At 44.4% G+C, this 19,518-nt stretch overlaps 1 protein-coding gene across 1 annotated transcript in view; it reads left to right on the top strand.

Moving 5' to 3' along the window:
* The window catches only part of LOC142567775 (WD repeat and HMG-box DNA-binding protein 1-like), a 350,415-nt gene that overhangs the window by 199,478 nt on the left and 131,419 nt on the right, over positions 1-19,518 (top strand). Inside the window, exons 7-8 of the mRNA XM_075677936.1 lie at positions 1,168-1,220; positions 15,822-15,933. Of these exons, the coding sequence (XP_075534051.1) occupies positions 1,168-1,220; positions 15,822-15,933 (165 nt within the window). The remainder of the gene's footprint in view (positions 1-1,167; positions 1,221-15,821; positions 15,934-19,518) is intronic.

Raw genomic sequence — 19,518 nt, 5'->3', positions numbered from 1 at the left:
GGGAGTGTTTAGCGCCTGCATCACCTCCGCCGCTGGTCGGCCAGGTACTGCACTATCTTCGGTATCGGCCCACGTATGAGGAATATATTGCAATAAAATGGCGAGTTGGGCTAGTTGGTTGACGTTCATGTTTGAAGTTATTGAAGCGCACATAATACAGAGACACAGATAGATATTGTGCGCGTTCTGTATGCGCGATAATACTGTAACATCTTTATCAATGTTTTTCTGCCCATCAATAAACTCAATTGAGAGTCAAGTGCCATCCTGTCTGCTTCCGTCTATCTGGCTTATCTGTGCGGGAATCTAATTTCAAACATGAACGTATGGGGAGTTTTGTGTCTACACACGGACATGATCCAGGAAGAACTATCCCTGAGCAGCTTCGCTGTGGACTTGGTTTGCTGTCTGTGTTTCTACATTAATTATTCAATTAATTAAAATTAGCCTTTTTTATTAATGACGGCGAACGCGGGAGAAGAGGCACGAGTGCGCTCGCGCCGAGGGGTTGCCAACCAATCAGCTGTGGAATACAACGCTGGAGCCAATCCTGGTGATGATATTCATCGTGGGATTTGCAGCGCGCACAATACATAAGGACGCAGGAAGGTAGACAGATGAGCACTTTGCTATTGTGCGCTCTGCAAATTTCACCGCGAATACTTAACAACTCGCCCAACAATCAGTTCTAGTGCAGTTTTGTGTCCATAAATGGACACGATTCTGACGCAATTAGGCCCTTGCAGCTGCGCTGTAACAGTGTTTGCGATGCAACTGCAGCCTAGGCCTCGCACGCTCGTGTCGCTTCGAGCAAGCACCGTGTTTGCCATGAAGACATCACACTACATCCATCTTGGATCATCTAATGTGTGTCAAGCAGGCGTGTAAATTGAAAATGTGCCTACGTTTTTGAAGGCGGAACGTAGCACCCGAATATCGCATGGAACGGCGTAACGGATTCTGCGAGTTTCGGCCGTAAGTGCTTCGAAAATGTGGAGAAAATTCGAGAAGGTATCACTCACTTAAGTTACATTAAACAAACAATTCTGTATCATTCCATGTAGCATCCAATTTACGCAAGGAAACGCTTGTTTATCAGGGTATAATGATTTTTCTAACGTGTTTGAGGCATTCTTCTCGTAATGGTTGAAATTCTCCGTGATGCAGGCGCCGAGGGAGTCCTTCATCGTAGGCATTCAAGAATCCACCCAGATGATCTGGTAAGCGCGAATTACTCTTTCTATTTATTATATCTCTTCTAGTTGTGTTCTATCACTCTCCGCTAAACTGTTGATGGCTTCCTTGTTAGTTCTGTGCAGCAAAACTTGTTTGTTTTGTCAACAGCTAGTGCGCAACTAAGCACTTCCGCATACATAGCCTCAAGAACTACGAAACAATATAACTAGAATGCTTTCAAGAAGTTCCAGTAGCTGAGTACTCAAACACTGAGTTAAAGCGCCCATCGAACTAAATGATGAATGAGAAAATCGTACTTATGTCTTGTCTAAAATGATTTATCACAAGTATTTGTTGCTTAATTACTAATAACTTGTTCCCTCTCTTGTTCACAACCGTACGCAGAGTTAACGCTTCCCACAACCTTCTAGCTTTCTAGGCTTTGCGTTTTCCGAATAAATTAACGTATTTTGCTTCGCTAATGGATCCAATTGCAGTCGATTGTGTCGCTGTTGTTTAATACCCAATGTAAAAAATTTCGTCATCATCTGTACCTGATGCACTAAACTCCGAAGTAACCAAATATAGTGAAGTTCACGCCTGTGATCTTTTGTCTAGTGTTCTTACACTGTCATTACAGTGCTCCATCCTGTAGAACGACTGGAAAATAGCCAGGAGGGTCCAGTACACAAGTCATACAATAGACACTCGCGTAAAGATTACCAGCTAATATTATAAAAAAAAGCATTCCCTGTAATGGTATTAGAACACCTAATATATTTTCAGTTAGCGGAGCTTTAAATGCGTAACCTTTTCTACGCTTACCCAACGAGAAAACCGCGCCTCCGTCCGTCCCGTAAGGCGACCGCTTTCGAGATATCGCCCGCGGCGAGCAAATTCACATTCATGCTGCCTCTTCCTCGAACATGAAGGAAGTGGCATGAGCACAGCGCTCGCGGTGCTCTCAGCACACGCTTCACTAGGCCATTTCCCAGATTGCTTTTAAGGTACGGACCCGCACGTCTCTCTTCAACGTAAGCCGCCAGACCACAGCGCTCACGGAGCTCCCACCACATGCCTCCCTCTGCCGTTTCGCACATCGCCTTTAAGATACGGATCCGCGCGCCTTTCTTCAACGTAAGCTGGGAGAACACAGCCCTCACGGAGCTCTCAGCACACGCCTCACTCTGTCATTTCCCAGATTGCTTTTTAGATGCGGACCCGCACGTCTCTCTTCAGCATAAGCGGCGAGACCACAGCGCTCACGGAGGTCTCAGCACACGCATCACTCTGCCGTTTCGCAGATCGCTTTCAATATACGGACCTGCACATCTCTCCTAAACATAAGCGACGAGAACACATCGCTCCCGGAGCTCTCAGCGCACGCATCACTCTGCCGTTTCGCAGATCCCTTTTAGGATAGGTACCCGCACGTCAACACAAGCGGCGTGAACACAGTGCGCGAAGCTGCGGACAATCGGCATTCTCTGTCAACATCGCAGATCGTTGTCACGGTGCGGCCCGCACTGCTGCCGTGAGTACGTTAGGCCACGGTTCAAAATTGTTCGACGCGGATGGATAAGACACTGCGGACCGATAACTCTATTATTACAAGGGTACTGCTTTGATCTAGTTGGTTACAATGCGTTACCAATGTTATTTGCGCGCAAGTTCGAATGATTACTGGGTAGGACCGACACAAGGGCAATGTCTGTTGCTTTTTTCTCCATGTCTTTCGTCCTCGACTTCTTGTTCCAAGTACTGTGCAAATAACATTGATCATCTATCATTTCGGCGAGCTTACTTTGCCTAATTAGGTAGTTCACAATGAAGTTGTAAAAGTTGGGGAATTTCCGTCTGCTGTCAATACAGGTTCTTCTACGGAAGGAAATGGATAGCTCCACGTTTGTCTGCTTGGTAAAAACTCTAGTCCTTCCAAGTTTCATTAAGCGAATTAAACGAATTAATTGCAAATTACAAAGAAACGTGTCATGTTTCGTGCACTCCTTTGGACTGTATCCCAGTGAATCGTGTTTTGTTTCGTGCATTATTTTGACTTTGCTGTCCAACCACGTTCACACAATGAATTGCGGATGAACTTGGGAGCCCAACGACAGATTCGCTGGCATTGCACCTTCAAAGAGTCGACTGCCCTCAATTTTTATATGCGTAAGCATTTCTATGCTTGCCAAACGAGAAAACAGTCCCTACATCTGTCCCGTAAGATGACCGCTTTCGATATATTTCCCGCACCAGGGAGCGAATTCGCTTTTACGCTGACTCTCGCTTCAACGCGAATGAAGCGGCAAAAACACAGCTTGCTTAAAACACGTTGGCGGGCTAGTTGGTTAGAACCCATGAAAGAGTATAGCCCTTACAAAATTTTCAGTAACATTGAATAAACCGTCTTTATACAGCGCAACAACTTCCTAGTAACCTCCTACCGACCACTGGCCACCGATATTGCATTGAAAATATAGATATAAAATGTCGATTGAATTCTTACCGACTGCCGATTATCTTATGTTGGTAGAGTGTGTTATCTGTGAAGCGACTATTTATTAGCCACCTTTATACATCCTAACAAGTTGCTAGTAATATCCTGTCGAGTATTCGGCGCAGATAGTTGACAGGATGTTACTATCATGGCGAATACTCGACAGGATGTTACTAGCCAGTTGTTAAGATGTATAAAGGTGGTTAATAAATAGTCGCTTCACAGTTTTTAAGAAGAACGTAAAAATTTTATTCTGGGATAATTACTTTTGGAATTATATATTGCCAAATAATTATCTCTGAATCAGATTTTTATGTACTTCCTAAAAACTGTAAAGCAAATATTCATTAACCATCTTTATATATCCTAACAACTTGCTAGGGACATCCTATCAACTATTGGTCACGGATATGTCGCAGGCATTTAGAAACGTTTTATTATCCCCTGAATAAAACTTTTATGTACTTCCGAAAAACCTGTTTGCAACTGTCCTGGAACTACTTGTCGGACTCCACTGAGCAATATAATGACGTTCTGAGTAACACACATTTCTTGCCATTTTAATATATATGTACCATTCAGCTGACTGAAGTAATTATTTAGTTCATAGCATGGAAGCTTTAATGAAAGCTAATTAATATCCATAATGATGCAGCATAATTTAGCTGGCCAATTCTCAAGAAACTCTAGAATGCTGGCCATTGTAAAGTATATAGTGACTACGTACAGGAATTGTTTCCCTCATAGAAGCAGGCACTGAACAAAGACAGGTGTCACACATTGCCAAGTGCCTAGCTTTGGCATGCTATAAAAGAAGACAGGTTTACATGTGTGCTTGAACACATCTATTTAATGTCTCCGCGCTAGTAATGCGGACAACGACTTCTTCAGCTGCCCTGGAAGTGCGTTGAAGTGTTGCGTCGTGTAGTCTAGAAAAGAGAAGAAAGAAAGGCAATATATTGGTTTTGCTACTGTGACATTGCAACACACAACCCATCTTTTTCTGAAAAAGGAAGTGCAGAAGGCACAACTTTTCAATCCAGTGAGCTCTAAACATCTCCACCTGATTTGTGCAAAGTCCTAAAATGCATGAAATGACTGAATTAGTGCATTAGAGCTGGGAGCGTGATGGATGTGCACAACACCAACCGATGCACGACTTATAAGCTCTATCATAGCATTTGTCATTACAAACAAAAGCTCTAAATCAATTTCAGTTTAATGAACTTTCATATTCGTATCGTGACCAGTACATGGAGGTTTCATGTGTGAATTATCTTAGGAAAGGCTAGGTGCCAGTCGAAATTGTGTCGCAGCTTTACTTTTGCACAGTTACATAGACGAGTTGACTTAAGTGTCTCACTTTGGAACCAAACAGTGATACAAGCAACATGTATGCAGTTGAACAGGCATTATGGACTTTCTACAGCATCATTATAATGTGCCTTTGCTGTGCAGGCAGACATTGTCAAAGTGAGCTTGTTACTAAACAAGTTACCTTTCCATAGCACAGGACATTGTATTCTCAGTGTATTCATATGAGCAGGGCCTCTATCACAAAAATACATATGCCAACAGTAATGAAAATTTTCTAGGCATGTTGTCAAAACTTGTATAATCAGGTTAATAGCTATTTTAGCAGGAAAGAAAGCACTACCCTAAGATAGCGGTGAAATTGCCATGAAAATAGTTTTGTTGAAAACTGCACAAAGAATATTAAGATGCTTCTTTGTCACACACTTACTGAGTATGGCGTTGACCTTCTTGTTTAGTTTCTTCTTCTTGTTTAGTTTCGGCCGCCCAGAAGTTGTCGTGTTACTTGTACGGAGCGAAGTTCATCTTCGAGACCGATCACTGTCCTCTGACGTGGGTCAATCAAATGTTACACGAAAATAGCCGCTTGCTCTGTTGGAGTCTCACTCTGTAAGAGTACAACTTCTGCGTTAGATATAAAAGGGAAATTGCATATCAATGCGGATGGTTTGAGCAGACTAATTTGAATTCTGCGTTTGAGGGTCCCGCCTAAATTTTAGGGTTACTAGGGTTAATTCTGTTAAGCAAAGATCCCCTTTCATTTAGCAGGATTCCCTCCATAATTGCTGAATTTGTCAGCAAGAAATTGCTTCATAAATTGGCATAGGGAAATGCAGTTTTTTTTTCTGCACTTATGTTTTGTTTGAAGCCTAGCCGATGTAAAGTGAGAGCCAAGGTACGTCATTTCGGCGCAGAGCCGTGTTGTGGGGTTCGTTTTGCAGTTGCCTGTCCTTGTTTGATGTTTTGGGGCGGTGACATCATTACACAAATGGTCGCTGCGAGCCAAGGCATCACCCCCTGGCCACCAGCCATTCTCTTCCTGCCCAGAGGTTGACAGCGCTAGACAGTTGAGAGTTTCCGGGCCATGGAGGCGCTGTTAAGAACGGCCAGCTGCAGTGCAAGTTTTGCCGGCTAGTTGCGATGGTGGCGGCAACTTTCCTGGAGCGTCGCCGCACACCTTTAGCCACGGCGTGACTAAGTCGACTGTGTGTGAACAACAATACGTGCGTCCTGGACTCTCCGTCGCTGGGGCCGAGTTTGACGAAGTCGCCATTATGACTAAACGGGCTCGGCGGACCAACTATTGTTACAGAGCCGCGGGAACCTCTACTGACACCCCTTCCCACGCGCCGGCCAAGACGCCAGACCATGGGCGGCCGGCGGGTGCGCTGCAGCTCGGGGAATAAATTCCCTACGGTGCCGGGTCGTCTCCCTCTATGGTGCCTCGTCTACTTTACGGGGCCTCGTCTCCTTTACGGTGCCTGGTCAACTCCCCTACGGTGCTTGGACGGCCGCTTCCGTCACCTCGGTATCGGGGGAGGACCGAGTGTTTATAAACTGCTGTTGTGCGGCTGGTCAGGACACTCTCTCTTAAGCAGTTATGTTAGACTGATTTACTTTCTCAAACAGTCATGTTAGACCGATATGAATACTGTAAATACACCCACATTCCTCGTTGTCGATGAGAAGCAGTCCTTTCCTTCATCAACGTCCTCAGCGCGGATAAGCTGGACGACGGCATGGGCCACCTACCTTCTAATTCATGCCCGACTCCAATCTTGACAACGGATCACGAGCGGTGGGATTGAACCCCCAATCATAACAACATGAAATGCAGTCGTTCAGACGCGCGCGAATGGACCCCTAGTTCGAAGCCTATCGCTGACTGATATTATCGCACCGATAACAATGCTGAGGTGATTCGTGCGCTTCCACTTTCCCTATTGTACTAAAAAACGTTCTGAGGCTCGAACCCACACATTTTAGCTTTCGGAAGCTACCCGCGCCGAGATCGGTCCCCACCGCAGCTTAGGCCTTGCGTATCCGCCGAGTCCGTCCTCACTCTCTCGGCGCGTCTAGGCTCACGAATCAAGAAATCTAACAAGAATAAATCACTCTATATTTCAGCTTTCGCATCGGTGTTCCTAAATAAACAATTTTTTCATGTCTACAGTGCCAACACAAGAAGCGATGACCGCTGATGTGACGCGACATAAACGCAGCTATATGTGCTATCGCCGAAGGCTCCCAGCAGTAGCCTGCACTTCTCTGACGAAGATATATGACTAGACAGGCGTGTCGACTGAAAGGCATCACTGAACTAAGGAAACGTTCCATATCCTTTGCGTGAAGAACAAGAAACGGCTATCGAAATCGGCAGTAACAGCCCATACACCGTCCCGGGTCGGCGGTTCATTTAGGACTTTTTTTTCGAAGTTAAGATAGCAATCGCAAGTGAAAATCGATGTTGTGGCACTTCCAACCATACTACTGAATACGGACAGCAATTTTTCTTTCTGGTACAGGTGTGAGTTTTAGTTGCTGGGCGATAGCGTATCAACCATGTCTGTACGAGACGCAGTTCTACGAAACTAAAACTGCTTATCGTCTTTGATATGACAAATTATCCGTCTGCTTCAGTCTGCTGGCGTGGCGCAGTGGTACAGTGTCAGGCTTGGGATGTGTAGGTCGGACGACCGAATCCTGGGCGGATCAGTTTTGTTTGTACGTTTAATTCTCGTTATTTTATTGCACTAAAACGCTCTTTGTTACATTCTGTATTCGTAAAAATTATATACGGTGTCCAGGCACCGCATATTTAACGCGGTAGAGCTCTTTTTCGCACGAGTAGCCAGTGCCTCCCAGTACGCCGCGCCTTCCCAGTGCCCCAGCATCCAGCGCGCTGCACTGGGCCAATAATCCGCCGCACTGGGTTCCAGTGGCACTGGGTTTTGCAATAGGGATATTTCTTCTGGCGTTGTGGGGAAAAGAAAAAAATGAGTGAGGTAGACGATTCAGTTGAGTTACTTGTGAAGGAGAGGAGTCATTATAAAAAAAAATAGGAGCTGAAGGCGTTGGCTGTTTGGACTGGGGAGTTATACTCTGGGAGTTATTGTATATAATTTTTGATAGCTGCTCTGGTTTAGAATTCCTGTTTAGAAAGGAGTTGACGAAGTGCCATTTCAACTTCCTGTTATTGCCGGCTTGTAAGATTTTGTGTTCAAGATATAATCGTTTTGCCTCTTTCAGCTGGCCGTTTATAGAGTTACGTAACATTTTATATCGGGCAATTAATTTGGTATTAACAGGCTGGTATTTAGTTTTTTTTGTACAGGTTATTGCGTGTGCGCAAAGCTGCTAATAACTTTTTGTACATCCATGGATTCTGAGAGAATGCGATGGTTTTTTACATTTCCTTTTACAAGTGAATTTATGAATCAGTGATATAATTTGATTTAGTGACAGTAAGAAATTTAGAAAATGCTTTCTGACGATCATTAAAAGTTTTTATTTTAGACCAGTCTATATTAGCAATGGCACTTATGAAGCTCTCTTTGTCCAGAACCTATTTAGAGTGTGGAAGAGGGCAAAGACTCGAGTTATATTTAAAACGTAGAAGCAATGGGTAATGATCTGTTATGTCGACATCAAGAACTTTAACCTCTGGTGGAGATATTAAGTTAGAAAGGGCGTGATCAATTAGCGTAGCTGTAGCATTAGGAACCTGTCGTGTAGGTACTTCAATCAGGCATTCAAATCCATAGCTTTGTAGTAGACTGGTGTAAAAAATAACTGTTGGTGATGTGTCATTGAGTAGGTTAATGTTAATATCGCCCATTAAAATGACATTTTTATTTTCTAGTGAAAGGGCATGTAAAGTATGATCAAGATATTAAAAAAATTCATCGACTGATGATGAAGGAGAACGATGAATGCAGCCAAATATGAAGTCTATGTCATCATTAGAGGGAGAAAAATTAACTATTTCAATCCAGACAGCTTCGCAATTAGTGATAGGTAAGTGTAGATCTTGTCTGCGATAACTAAGATTAGGAGAGATATATATTGCAGCACAACCATGACTGCTAGGTAATCTGTTACAATGTTCTGAATTGTTGTTGAGGAAGCAATAAAGATTTTTGTCATCGTCTGATAACCAAGTTTCAGTCAAGGCAATTATGAGAATGAACTAGAAGACGATAAAACGAAATGATCAATCTCATCAAAGTGTTTGCGAAGACTTCTGGCATTGAAATGAATGATGGAATGAAATCCACTTATGAAAGAGTTAATTTGATTAGGTTCCAGCAAGAAGGCCATTATTGTTGTGATAAGTGGTGAGACAATGAACACTGGTTGCTATGGTATTAGTCTATTCTAGTGAAGTCGGAATGATCACGGATGCGCAAACCTCTGCTGTTAGTAGTCTATCTAGCCTTGGTTTGACTGTTGTCAGTCCAAAGGAACATCCACTTCTTTTCTTTCTTCAGTGTTAGGGCTTTGGAAAACAGGGACTTGTTACATGGGGTCAGATGATCGTTTACGAGGATAGGTGCGTTAGAAATGCTACAGAAGCCTAGGTCACTGACACAAAGCTTGGCCTTACGTGCTTTACTGATGAATTCAGATTTCTTAGTACGAAAGCAGAAACGTGCAATGATTTTTTTTGCCAGTAGACCGTGTAGGCCCGCGATGAACAATGTCGAGATCATTACGCGATACTAGACATCCAGCTTCCTCCCCTAGCATTTCCATGATTGCGGCGAAGTGCTGCCCTTGGGAACAGGGAACGCCCTTGATCTCAACATTGCTGAGGCGTGAATATTGCTCAAGTTCTTCGACCTTACGAGTGAGTGAGGAGTTTTGAGATTTTAGTTCTTTATTCTCATTTCCCAATGAGGTATTTTGGCCACGTAAGTCTTCGACAAGTTCATTCCAGTGTTGTGCACATGATTGAAGTGACTCAACTTCCTTCTTTAACTCCACGACATCAATGCCGGAATCTTTCATTTTTAGCAAGAACCTGCCGAACACCTTATCAGAGGTGTCTTTAGCCAAACTTAATTTTAGCCTGTAAATCCTCGATTTCTTTGGAGAGTTCAGCATTAGTTGGCATGGTAAAAAAATGAAATACAAGCTCGAACACAAGAAGGAGGAGAACACAGTTGGGTGGCAGCAGCGGCAGTGGTATGGAAAAAGAAAAGAAAAAGAAAAATACGAGTTGGTAAGAATACCTGCGTAGACGAGAAATTCTTTAAAGATGTGGCTCATGCAATGCCACTGCTGCCAGTGAAGGGTGGGCGTCGGTGCGTGCGCACTTAAAGGGGATGGTGCTCCGGGCAGCGACCTCCAGTGGTAATCTTCTTGATGATGTCAGCAGGCCACGAGGTATTCTCGCAGTCGCAACTTCACCACGTGGCGATCATTCAGCGTCCGGGAGGGCAGTACGTCGATGCGTCACCACGAAGATCGCCAACTGAAACAGAGGGGGGGTGGGTGAGAAGTGTCCGGTCAGGGTATCTGCGTAGACGAGGAATTCTTTAAAGATGTGGCTCATGCAATGCCACTGCTGCCATCGTTACACGTTAGACCTATTGTTCTTCTTTCCATAGCTCGTTGCGTCGTCCTCAATTTAAGTAGAACCCCTTTTGTAAACCTCTAGGTTGCTGCCGCGTACGTGAGTACTGGTAAGGCACAACTGTTATACACTTTTCTCTTGAGGGATAATGGCAACCTGCTGTTCATGATCCGACAATGGCTGCCCAACGCACCCCAGCCTATTCTTATTCTTCTGATTATTTGAGTCTCATGACCCGGATCCGCGGTCACTAGCTGTCCTAAGTGGATGTATTCCCTTAGCACTTCCAGTGCCTCGCTAGATATTGTAAACTGCTGTTGTCTTCCGAGGCTTAAACATTACTTTAGTTTTCTGCATATTAATCTTTAGACCCACCCTCCTGCTTTGCCTCTCTAGGTCACTGAGCATGCATTCCAACTGGCCCCCTGAGTTACTAAGCAAGGCAACATCATCAGCGAATCGCAAGTTACTAAGGTATTCTACATCAAAGGGACCCTGAAACGCTTTTGACGATTTTCTACAAACGTATTGAGTCGTTAGAGTAGGTCCTTCTGATCATGAATTGACACATCTAAGTGCTCCGCATAAAGCGTGTAATTTATTATAAGGTTTTAAATATGCACATCGCTGCCGATCGCAGCACACTGCTCGGCGGAATTTTAAGCCGCCCCTACCCATATGACCGAAATCACCCATACGACGTCAGTGGGGCGAGCACTTCCGGCTTAAGCACTTAAGCACTTAAGCACTTCCGGCACATAGCGTGTGTCGTCTGCTTGTGTTACAACGTACTCCATTTTGAAGAGAGCTCGGCGGTCAGAGTCGGTCTCAGTCTTTTCGCGAGCACTATGATTCGACTTTGTTGCCTTGTGGACTGCAAACGTAGCGACTGGCAATATGCCAAGCTGCGACATCGTGTCCCTCTGTAAGGCATCATACGAGTGAATTGGCTGCTGCGCATCGGACTGCTGCTATCCGATCGGCGCCAGGATTTGCGCGTTTGTGGCCATCACTTTACACCGGAAGATTACTAACGCAATAGCGTTTCCCGAGTCCGGTATTAGGGAAAATGCAAGCGCAAGGGGACAGAGTCTGGCCGCTTGACTTTGTCGTAACGGGATGAGCCATGAGATGAGCAGAAGGGCAAATGCGAATGGTCTGCACAGTGCAGCCACCTGGTGGCACAGAGCTCAACCATACAGAGTAGCAGCAACGAAGTGTATTCTTCTTTGCTGCTGGTGTGTATTTTTCGCAGGAGTGTAATCATGAACACGTTGTTTTTATAAATGTTTAAAATGTTTTACACTTGGTTAGAGCAATATTAGCGCTTTGTTTGGGTGGTTAAGCTCTGCACCAACAAGAGTATGGACCGTGCAGACCGATCAGGCCGCTCACGTACGTCTGCGCTAAAGTTCCTTCATCAGCTTGAGTTTATGCCTACAGTCATTTGCCGAAATGACCAGCTTGCCTGTGGTTACCGGAATACACGACACGTTCGGCGCTACGACAGAATGCTCGCAACGCACGCTGCTTCGATAGCTCTCGCTTGGGGTCGACGGCCAAGCGGCTAGCGGAGCGGTCTCGCGCGGGCGGGGGCGGGCTCCAAAACAACCGGAAGTGGACGATGTGACGTCGCATCGTGACGCTGAACCAGTGAAGGCGGAGCTTAGCCCCGCTCGCTCGGCGAACGAGTTGAGGAGGAAAAGCATGGCTAGGGAGGAGGGTAACTTCTAATCGCTTGTAGCTCCATTAATACATAACGCTTCACTTAAATTGTGGTGCGAATGTTCTACTTAAGCTGTATCCTACGCGTCTACAAAATTTGTCCGAACCGTTTCAGGGGCCCTTTAACGCTTATCCCCGTTTCTTCCCTATCCAGGTCTCTGAATCCTTCTTGTAAACACTCTGTGAATAGCATTGGAGAGATCGTATTTCCCTGCCTGACGCCTTTCTTTTTGGGATTTTGTTGCTTTCTTTATGGAGGACTACAGTGGCTCTGGAGCCACTATATATATCTAGCAGTATTTTTACATACGGCTCGTCTACACCTTGATTCCGTAGTGCCTCCATGACTGCTGAAGTTTCGACTGAATCAAACGCTTTCTCACAATGAATGAAAGCTATTATAAGGGTTGGTTATATTCCGCACATTTCTCTATCACTTGATTGATAGTGTGAATATGGTCTATTGTTGAGTAGCCTTTACGGAATCCTGCCTGGTCGTTTGGTTGACAAAGGTCTAATGTTATCCTAATTCTATTTGCAATTACCTTAGTAAATACTTTGTAGGCAACGGGCAGTAAGCTGATGGGTCTATAATTTTTCAAGTCTTTGGCACCCCCTTTCTTATGGATTAGGATAATCTTAGCGTTCATCCAAGATTCCGGTACGCTCGAGGTCATGAGGTATTGCGTATACAGAGTGGCCAGTTTTTCTAGAGCAATCTGCCCACCATCCTTCAACAAATCTGCTGTTATCTGATGCTCCCCAGCTGCCTTCCCCCTTTGAATAGCTCCCAAGGCTTTCTTTGCTTCTTCCGGTGTTACTTGGGGGATTACAAATTCCTCTAGACTATTCTCTCTTCCATTATCGTCGTGGGTGCCACTGGTACTCTGTAAATCTCTACTGACCTCAGCCAGTTGAACGATCTCATCCACAGTAGTAATGATATTGCCGGCTTTGTCTCTTAACGCATACATCTGATTCTTGCCTATTCCTAGCTTTGTTCTTCACTACTTTTAGGCTTCCTCCGTTCCTGAGAGCATGTTCAATTCTATCCATATTATACTTCTTTATGTCAGCTGTCTTACTCTTGTTGAATAACTTGGAAAGTTCTGCCAGTTCTATTCTAGCTGTAGGGTTAGAGCTTTCATACGTTGGCGTTGCTTGCCGACTACTACTTTCCCTATACTACTACACTCGCGGTGGCCATCAACTACAGTTAATTATCGTCCGGCAAAACATGGTCGCTCCAACACTCACCCAACGTTGAGCTTGCGAAGGTCGTGCCTCCCTGCGCCATAATCCCAGGTCCACCGATCCGAGATGGCGGAACTTCATTCAGCTATTCGTTCCAGTTTCCTCGACTCGTTCAAGATTCCAAGCCGTTACTGCGACGGTTGTGCCTCCCTGAGCCACGAAGAGGAGGTCTGCTGATCACGCATCCAAAGAAGTCGCTGTTTCGTCGTAGTCTCCCTCGGTTTTCTTAGTTCGTGTCTCCCGGAGGCACGTGCACAGGTCCGTCGATTCCAGATCATGAGGACTGCCTTCTTTATCTCTTCCTTCCAGATTCTTCTAGTCGTCAAATACTACACGCTATTACTGCGACGTTTGTGCCACCCTGAGCCACGAAGACCTCTGCTGACGCCGGATCCGCAGAACTCCCTGGTCCGTCTGTCGTTTCCCTCGATCTTGCGAAGTTCGTGTCTCCCGAATGCACGTACACAGGTCCACCGAAGTCACATAGTGAGGACTGCCCGCTTGATCTCACCGCTGCTAACCAGTTGTTCCGGCTAGGGTGGCGTTCAGGGCATGGAATCCAGCAAGCCCATCGACTACTACATCATGTTGTATAAAATGTAGGCAAAAGGGTTTATTGGCTTAGGTACGCGGCTCCAGTACGGAAGCCCACTCTATGCAGGAGCAAGTTAAACGTCTCATTTCACATAAGGACCCTTTGTCCTCACTCTCGAAAAGTATATGCTTTATATCTTGTCGTTTTTCCTTGGGAGAGTCGATTAGGGAATCTGAAGACTCTCCAGCCGCAAATTACTTAAAGTTAGAACGCATTAACTCTATGGAGTGGGACGTCTGTCATCTACGAGTGTGATATTTAATGAGCGAAATTATTGAGATAATAAAAGAAAGCGCTCAGTGTAATGAATTACGGAGAAGCGTGAAGGCAACTCTCTAACGAGGATTAATTGATTTCGTGAAATGGAAACTATCAAGAACATGAACCTACTTATTATTTTTTTATTTAGTAATACTGTCAACCATCATAACAGAGTCATAAGAAAGAGGACAATACAATTACATAAATCAAATATGGACAATGTCAATGTACGTAAAGTTGCTTAACACTTGTCAATTCACAGTGAATAAGATGTTCACTTGAGTGCTTTTCAACACACTTCTCACATTTGTCAAAATGCGTACAATGAACAACAAGTCGCACATATCACTTGGCACTTCAAAACTAAATCGAAAACTTCCCATAAATACGCCTCAGCAGCATTTTCAAAGTCGGTGACATCTTTTAGGCTAACAATGGCGTTTGGCAATTGGTTCCACATTTCTATCGCATCCGGGAAAAATTAGTATCGATATGCATCGCTCTTGCTACGGTGCGGCTTTATGGCGTAGTCGTGGTTAGTACGCGCGTTTCATTTGCCTGGAGCGTGTAGATATTTGAGCTTATCAATCTTAAGTTGATCCTGCTTTATTTGATAAAGTACCTTTAGCCTATATTTTTTTTCTACATACCTCAAGAATACCAAAGTTGCAACGCTGTAACATAAGCGTGACCAATTCCTTCCTTCGGTACGTCGAACAAATAAAACGCGCCGCCAGTCTGTATCCTTTCCAGCTTCCTCTTAAGCGTCACTTGATTGGGACTCCGAACAACGGCTGAATATTCTAGTATCGTTCTAATGAAGGTGGTGTCTGCAATAAGTTTTACATTACGCGATGCACGTACCAGTTTCTCAGAAAATATAACTTTTGATAGGCAGTCATGCAGACGTTATCTATATGTTGGTTCCATGTCAAATTTTGTGTTATTATTACCCCTAGATACTTGAACTGGTGCGCATTCTCCAATAAAGAACATTGCATCTTGAACGAGCTCGAAACCAGGGCAACGAGAATGAAATAAATATTGTGCGCAAGTCATGAACTATGATCATCAATATAATCAAACAGCCCGAACAAACAATGCAACGGCGTAGCGAGCGAGCGAGAAAACGAACGAGCGAATGCTTTCGTAGCCGAGTCCTACTATCTACCACTGACGAATCAGGAAACCTGGTGAAAGCAGCAAGGGAAAAGCAAAAGTAGTGGCATGAGACAAACGAGGTAATTACGTTTATGAATGATTATACTAGTGATGATGCCAACATTGTGCTTGCTACAATGTACCACAAATGGCGTATTTGGCACTTAAACTAGGGCATCGCAGACGTCTCCCCTTTGTTTCAACCTCCTCCTCGGAGTGTAGATATTAGTTATCTGAATTTTCCGTTGTTGACTCCGCAGTGTGGCGCCATGCTGCGACGAAGCACCGTATCCGGTACCAGGCCCTCCATTCTGCTTCTCCCTCGTGCCTTTCCGGCTGCCGTTCCTGCACTGCCCGGAATCGCAATACGAGGTGAGCTGACAAACTTTACGCGTTGTACGCCATTGCGCAACGCGATCGGCAGAAAAACTGCTATTCTTGTCAGTGGCAGTGCTAATGAAAAGACGAGAATGCCATGCATTATGTTAACCGCCGTAGATGAGCATACCGCGGAGGGGCTTCCATTTCTGATCGAGTCATTGTAAAGCGTCCGAAGAACCGTTATATCTTTTTTTAGGCGTGGGCACGGGAATTCCTGCGTTGGAAGATTTATTTCTTTATTTCAGTATTTCACCCTCACGACCGGCAGACATTTCAGAGTGAAGTGGGTAATACAGAGAACAGCTCAATAAGTATAAAAAGTGTAGGGGGTGTTCCTCATTACTAAATGTTAGCTAAAACGAAACAAAGGCGTGACAAAAGAAATAACAAAATATTGTCTAAGTTTACAATATTAGCTAGGAAACAAGAAAAGTCCAGGCAAGAAATGTTAAAATTTGCAGCTTGGCCCCCTCCTTAAGAGGGCGCTTTAGCTCGGGCGCTTCTATTTACGTAAATACATGTAGAAGGTGAATTCATTTTTCTGGGCAACCACTGCAGCAAATTTGACGAGGTTTGTACATATCGCGGCATCTGCCCCTGGTGCGGGGACACACGCCCTACACTCCTTCACATGTCGTGGGGGTGCGGGGCCAAACCTCAACACTTGAAGACGCCTAGCACGTCTTTTGAGCGGTGGGAGGTACAGCTGACCGGCGATACCATGGCGGGACAAGAAGCTCTCGTCCAGCAAGTACGTCGAGCAGCCATGGCCAGTGGAGTCCTGGAATGAGGGCACCACCAACTCGACCTCAAGAGCAACCACCTCGATGGTCCGAATAAATGTTTTCTCTCGCTCTCTTGTCTTTAAAAGAAAAACTTAAGCTCTACTGACTTCTGGTTTCGAATTTATCATTTAGTGGTCAATTTTATTAAAAATTGGCAGAAATCGGAAATTTCCGGAAAACGAAACTATTATGTTTTTCAAACCACTGTAACTCAACAATGACAAATAATATCACAATTCTGTGAATCGCATCTAATAGTACATCTGCAGCGGACAAAATCGATATGTTACTAACGAATCTAAAAAACAGTTTATTATTATCGACATACGGCTTTTGCAGAACCCTTGTACACCACGTAACCAATTCATGTAAGGTATAAATTGACATACCAAATTTGTCCACTTCGATTCTTATAATAGATGCCGTTTGAAGAATCGCGATATCTCTTCTTGATGCAGAGCTATAGGTTTGTAAATTTCGTGCTTCAATGTTTTTTTTTCGCACTTTCGAATTTTTCTGAATCTTAAAAACAGAGTTCAAGCCTTAAATCGAAATTACGTTTCCAACAGATACTAGAATTCAACTTTCTCCCTGAACTGCGAAAAATTTCACTAAAAGCGATCCAGGGGTCATCTCAGAAAAGCATTTCTACGTTTTACTTGTATTTAAATCGGTCGCGTCGGAGTTGGGCCCGTACAAAAGCTTCCTCTTAAACAATTTGTCGAGGCATCGAATACATTATTAACTGCATTGCCATTGAAAAAGATGCTGCAAACTAATTCTTGAGCGCTACGCACCGTCAAAACAAGGACTATATGCATTTTTAAGGAAAACATATACTTGTATGTGCCAAACATTGTGCCCAATATAGCTGAAATCAATGCTTCCATGTCTTTGTCTATTTATAAGTAAAGAAAATATCACACGATCTTAAGAACTATATCACTTCGAAACCAGCAAACCAGTGCATGATACTGATATGAAAAGTGTAAAGGCCATGAAATTAACAAGTTGAGGACAAATATGTTAATGAAACTTTGTCATTTAACAACCTTGTTAACATTCTTGTGCATATGCAACGGCCAGTGAAAAATCTCTATGACGCTTTCATTTATTCCAGTGTATTATGCAGGAGCAGCTGTCACCCGTTGTGTATCGGGAGTAGTTGCACCGAAATTATTGTCCCAACAGAGAGCACGTATATACAGCCGTTCTACAAAATATACCAGGGCGAGTCGAATGAAAGTAAGCCAATGCGAATATATGACAAACGGGGTACTTTATTTAACAGTAGTCTCCATAAGCATTCCGACATTTGTTTCATTGACTAACGAGTCTGGTGATTCCCGTCTCATAAAACTGCTTGGATTGCTGCTTCAAAAATCTGCAACTGATTCTTTCACGTCATCGTCCAACACGAATGTTTCCCTTGAGCTGTTTTTTCATTTGTCCCAAAATGTGGAAGTCGCAAGGCGACAGGTCTGAGGTGTTTGGTGGATGTTGCGGCATTTCCCATTTAAAATTTGCCAGTTTTGTAATAACCACATCAGCCACGTGGGGACGGGCATTGTCGTCGAACAATTAAAAATTAAATTCCGGGGTTTTACGTGCCAGAACTAGTTTCTGATTATGAGGCACGCCGTAATGCAGGACTCCGAAAATTTCGGCCACCTGGGGTTCTTTAACATACACTTAAATCTAAGTACACGAGTGTTTTCCCATTTCGCTCACATTGAAATGCGGCCGCCGTGGCCGGGATTCGATTCCGCGACCTCGTGCTCAGCTGCCCAACACCATAGTCAATTTTCCACGTCGTTTGTTCTTGATTGCGGCACGCAGCCGATCCGGCGTTTCACATTATCGGAAACGATTGATAGTCACCCCGACTTGAGCAAATTCCACCAGTAATATCCCCTGACGATCGAAAAAAAAAAAGTCAACAACACCTTTCCGGCGAAAATGACGGCCACGTTTTCTTTGGGGGTGGTGAATTCGAATGTTTCCATTGTAAGCTTTGCCGTCGTGTTTCAGGCTCGCAGTAGTGTCACCATGGTTCGTCCTCGATGACAATTGCAGACAAAGGTCGTCATCCTCATTGTGATACCAGATCAAATAAGTCAAGGCGGCGCAGAACCTTGTTCTGGCGGTGTTTCAAAATCTTGGGCATCCATTGCGCACACAAAAGCCGATAACCGAGATGTTCATGAATTATGGTGTGAACCGAACCGTGACTGAAGTTCACATGCACTGCCAGTTCATCTATTCTTACCCTTCGTTCTTGTCTCATCAGCTCATCAACCTTTTCAATTTTGTTGGCGGTGATTCCACGGTGGTTTGGCCCGGTCTTGGATCGTCTTTGCAACTTTCGCGTCCTTCTTTCAATCGTTTGCTGCAACGCTTCACAGTGGCTAATGAGATGCATTGTTCAACCTACACGGCAGCCATACGGCGACTGATTTCCTTCTTGGGAAACACCTTCAGCTGTCAAAAACCTTACGGCACTACGCTGCTCAACTTCTGAAGCGTCCATTACGTCACGCAACCATGTTCAACCCAGTGTATGAGAGCCTTAAAGAACACTAACCTTCACACCTGTGTGTTACTTTTGTAAATGCGAGATGCCTGTGTGCTACGTGCATGCCTCGCAGATAATGAACCGAACCATTATTGCGCGAGGTGGGTAGGCTCACTGTCATTTGGCTTACCCTCGTTCATTAGCAATCCGAAGATGCAATGAAATATACAAATCCTTGGTAAAGGGCCAAAAAAGTGTCACTCGGAAGAAAGTTCA

Source organism: Dermacentor variabilis, unplaced genomic scaffold (assembly GCF_050947875.1).
Source record: "Dermacentor variabilis isolate Ectoservices unplaced genomic scaffold, ASM5094787v1 scaffold_14, whole genome shotgun sequence".
NCBI lineage: Eukaryota > Metazoa > Arthropoda > Arachnida > Ixodida > Ixodidae > Dermacentor > Dermacentor variabilis.
This window is presented reverse-complemented; position numbering and strand designations above follow the sequence as displayed.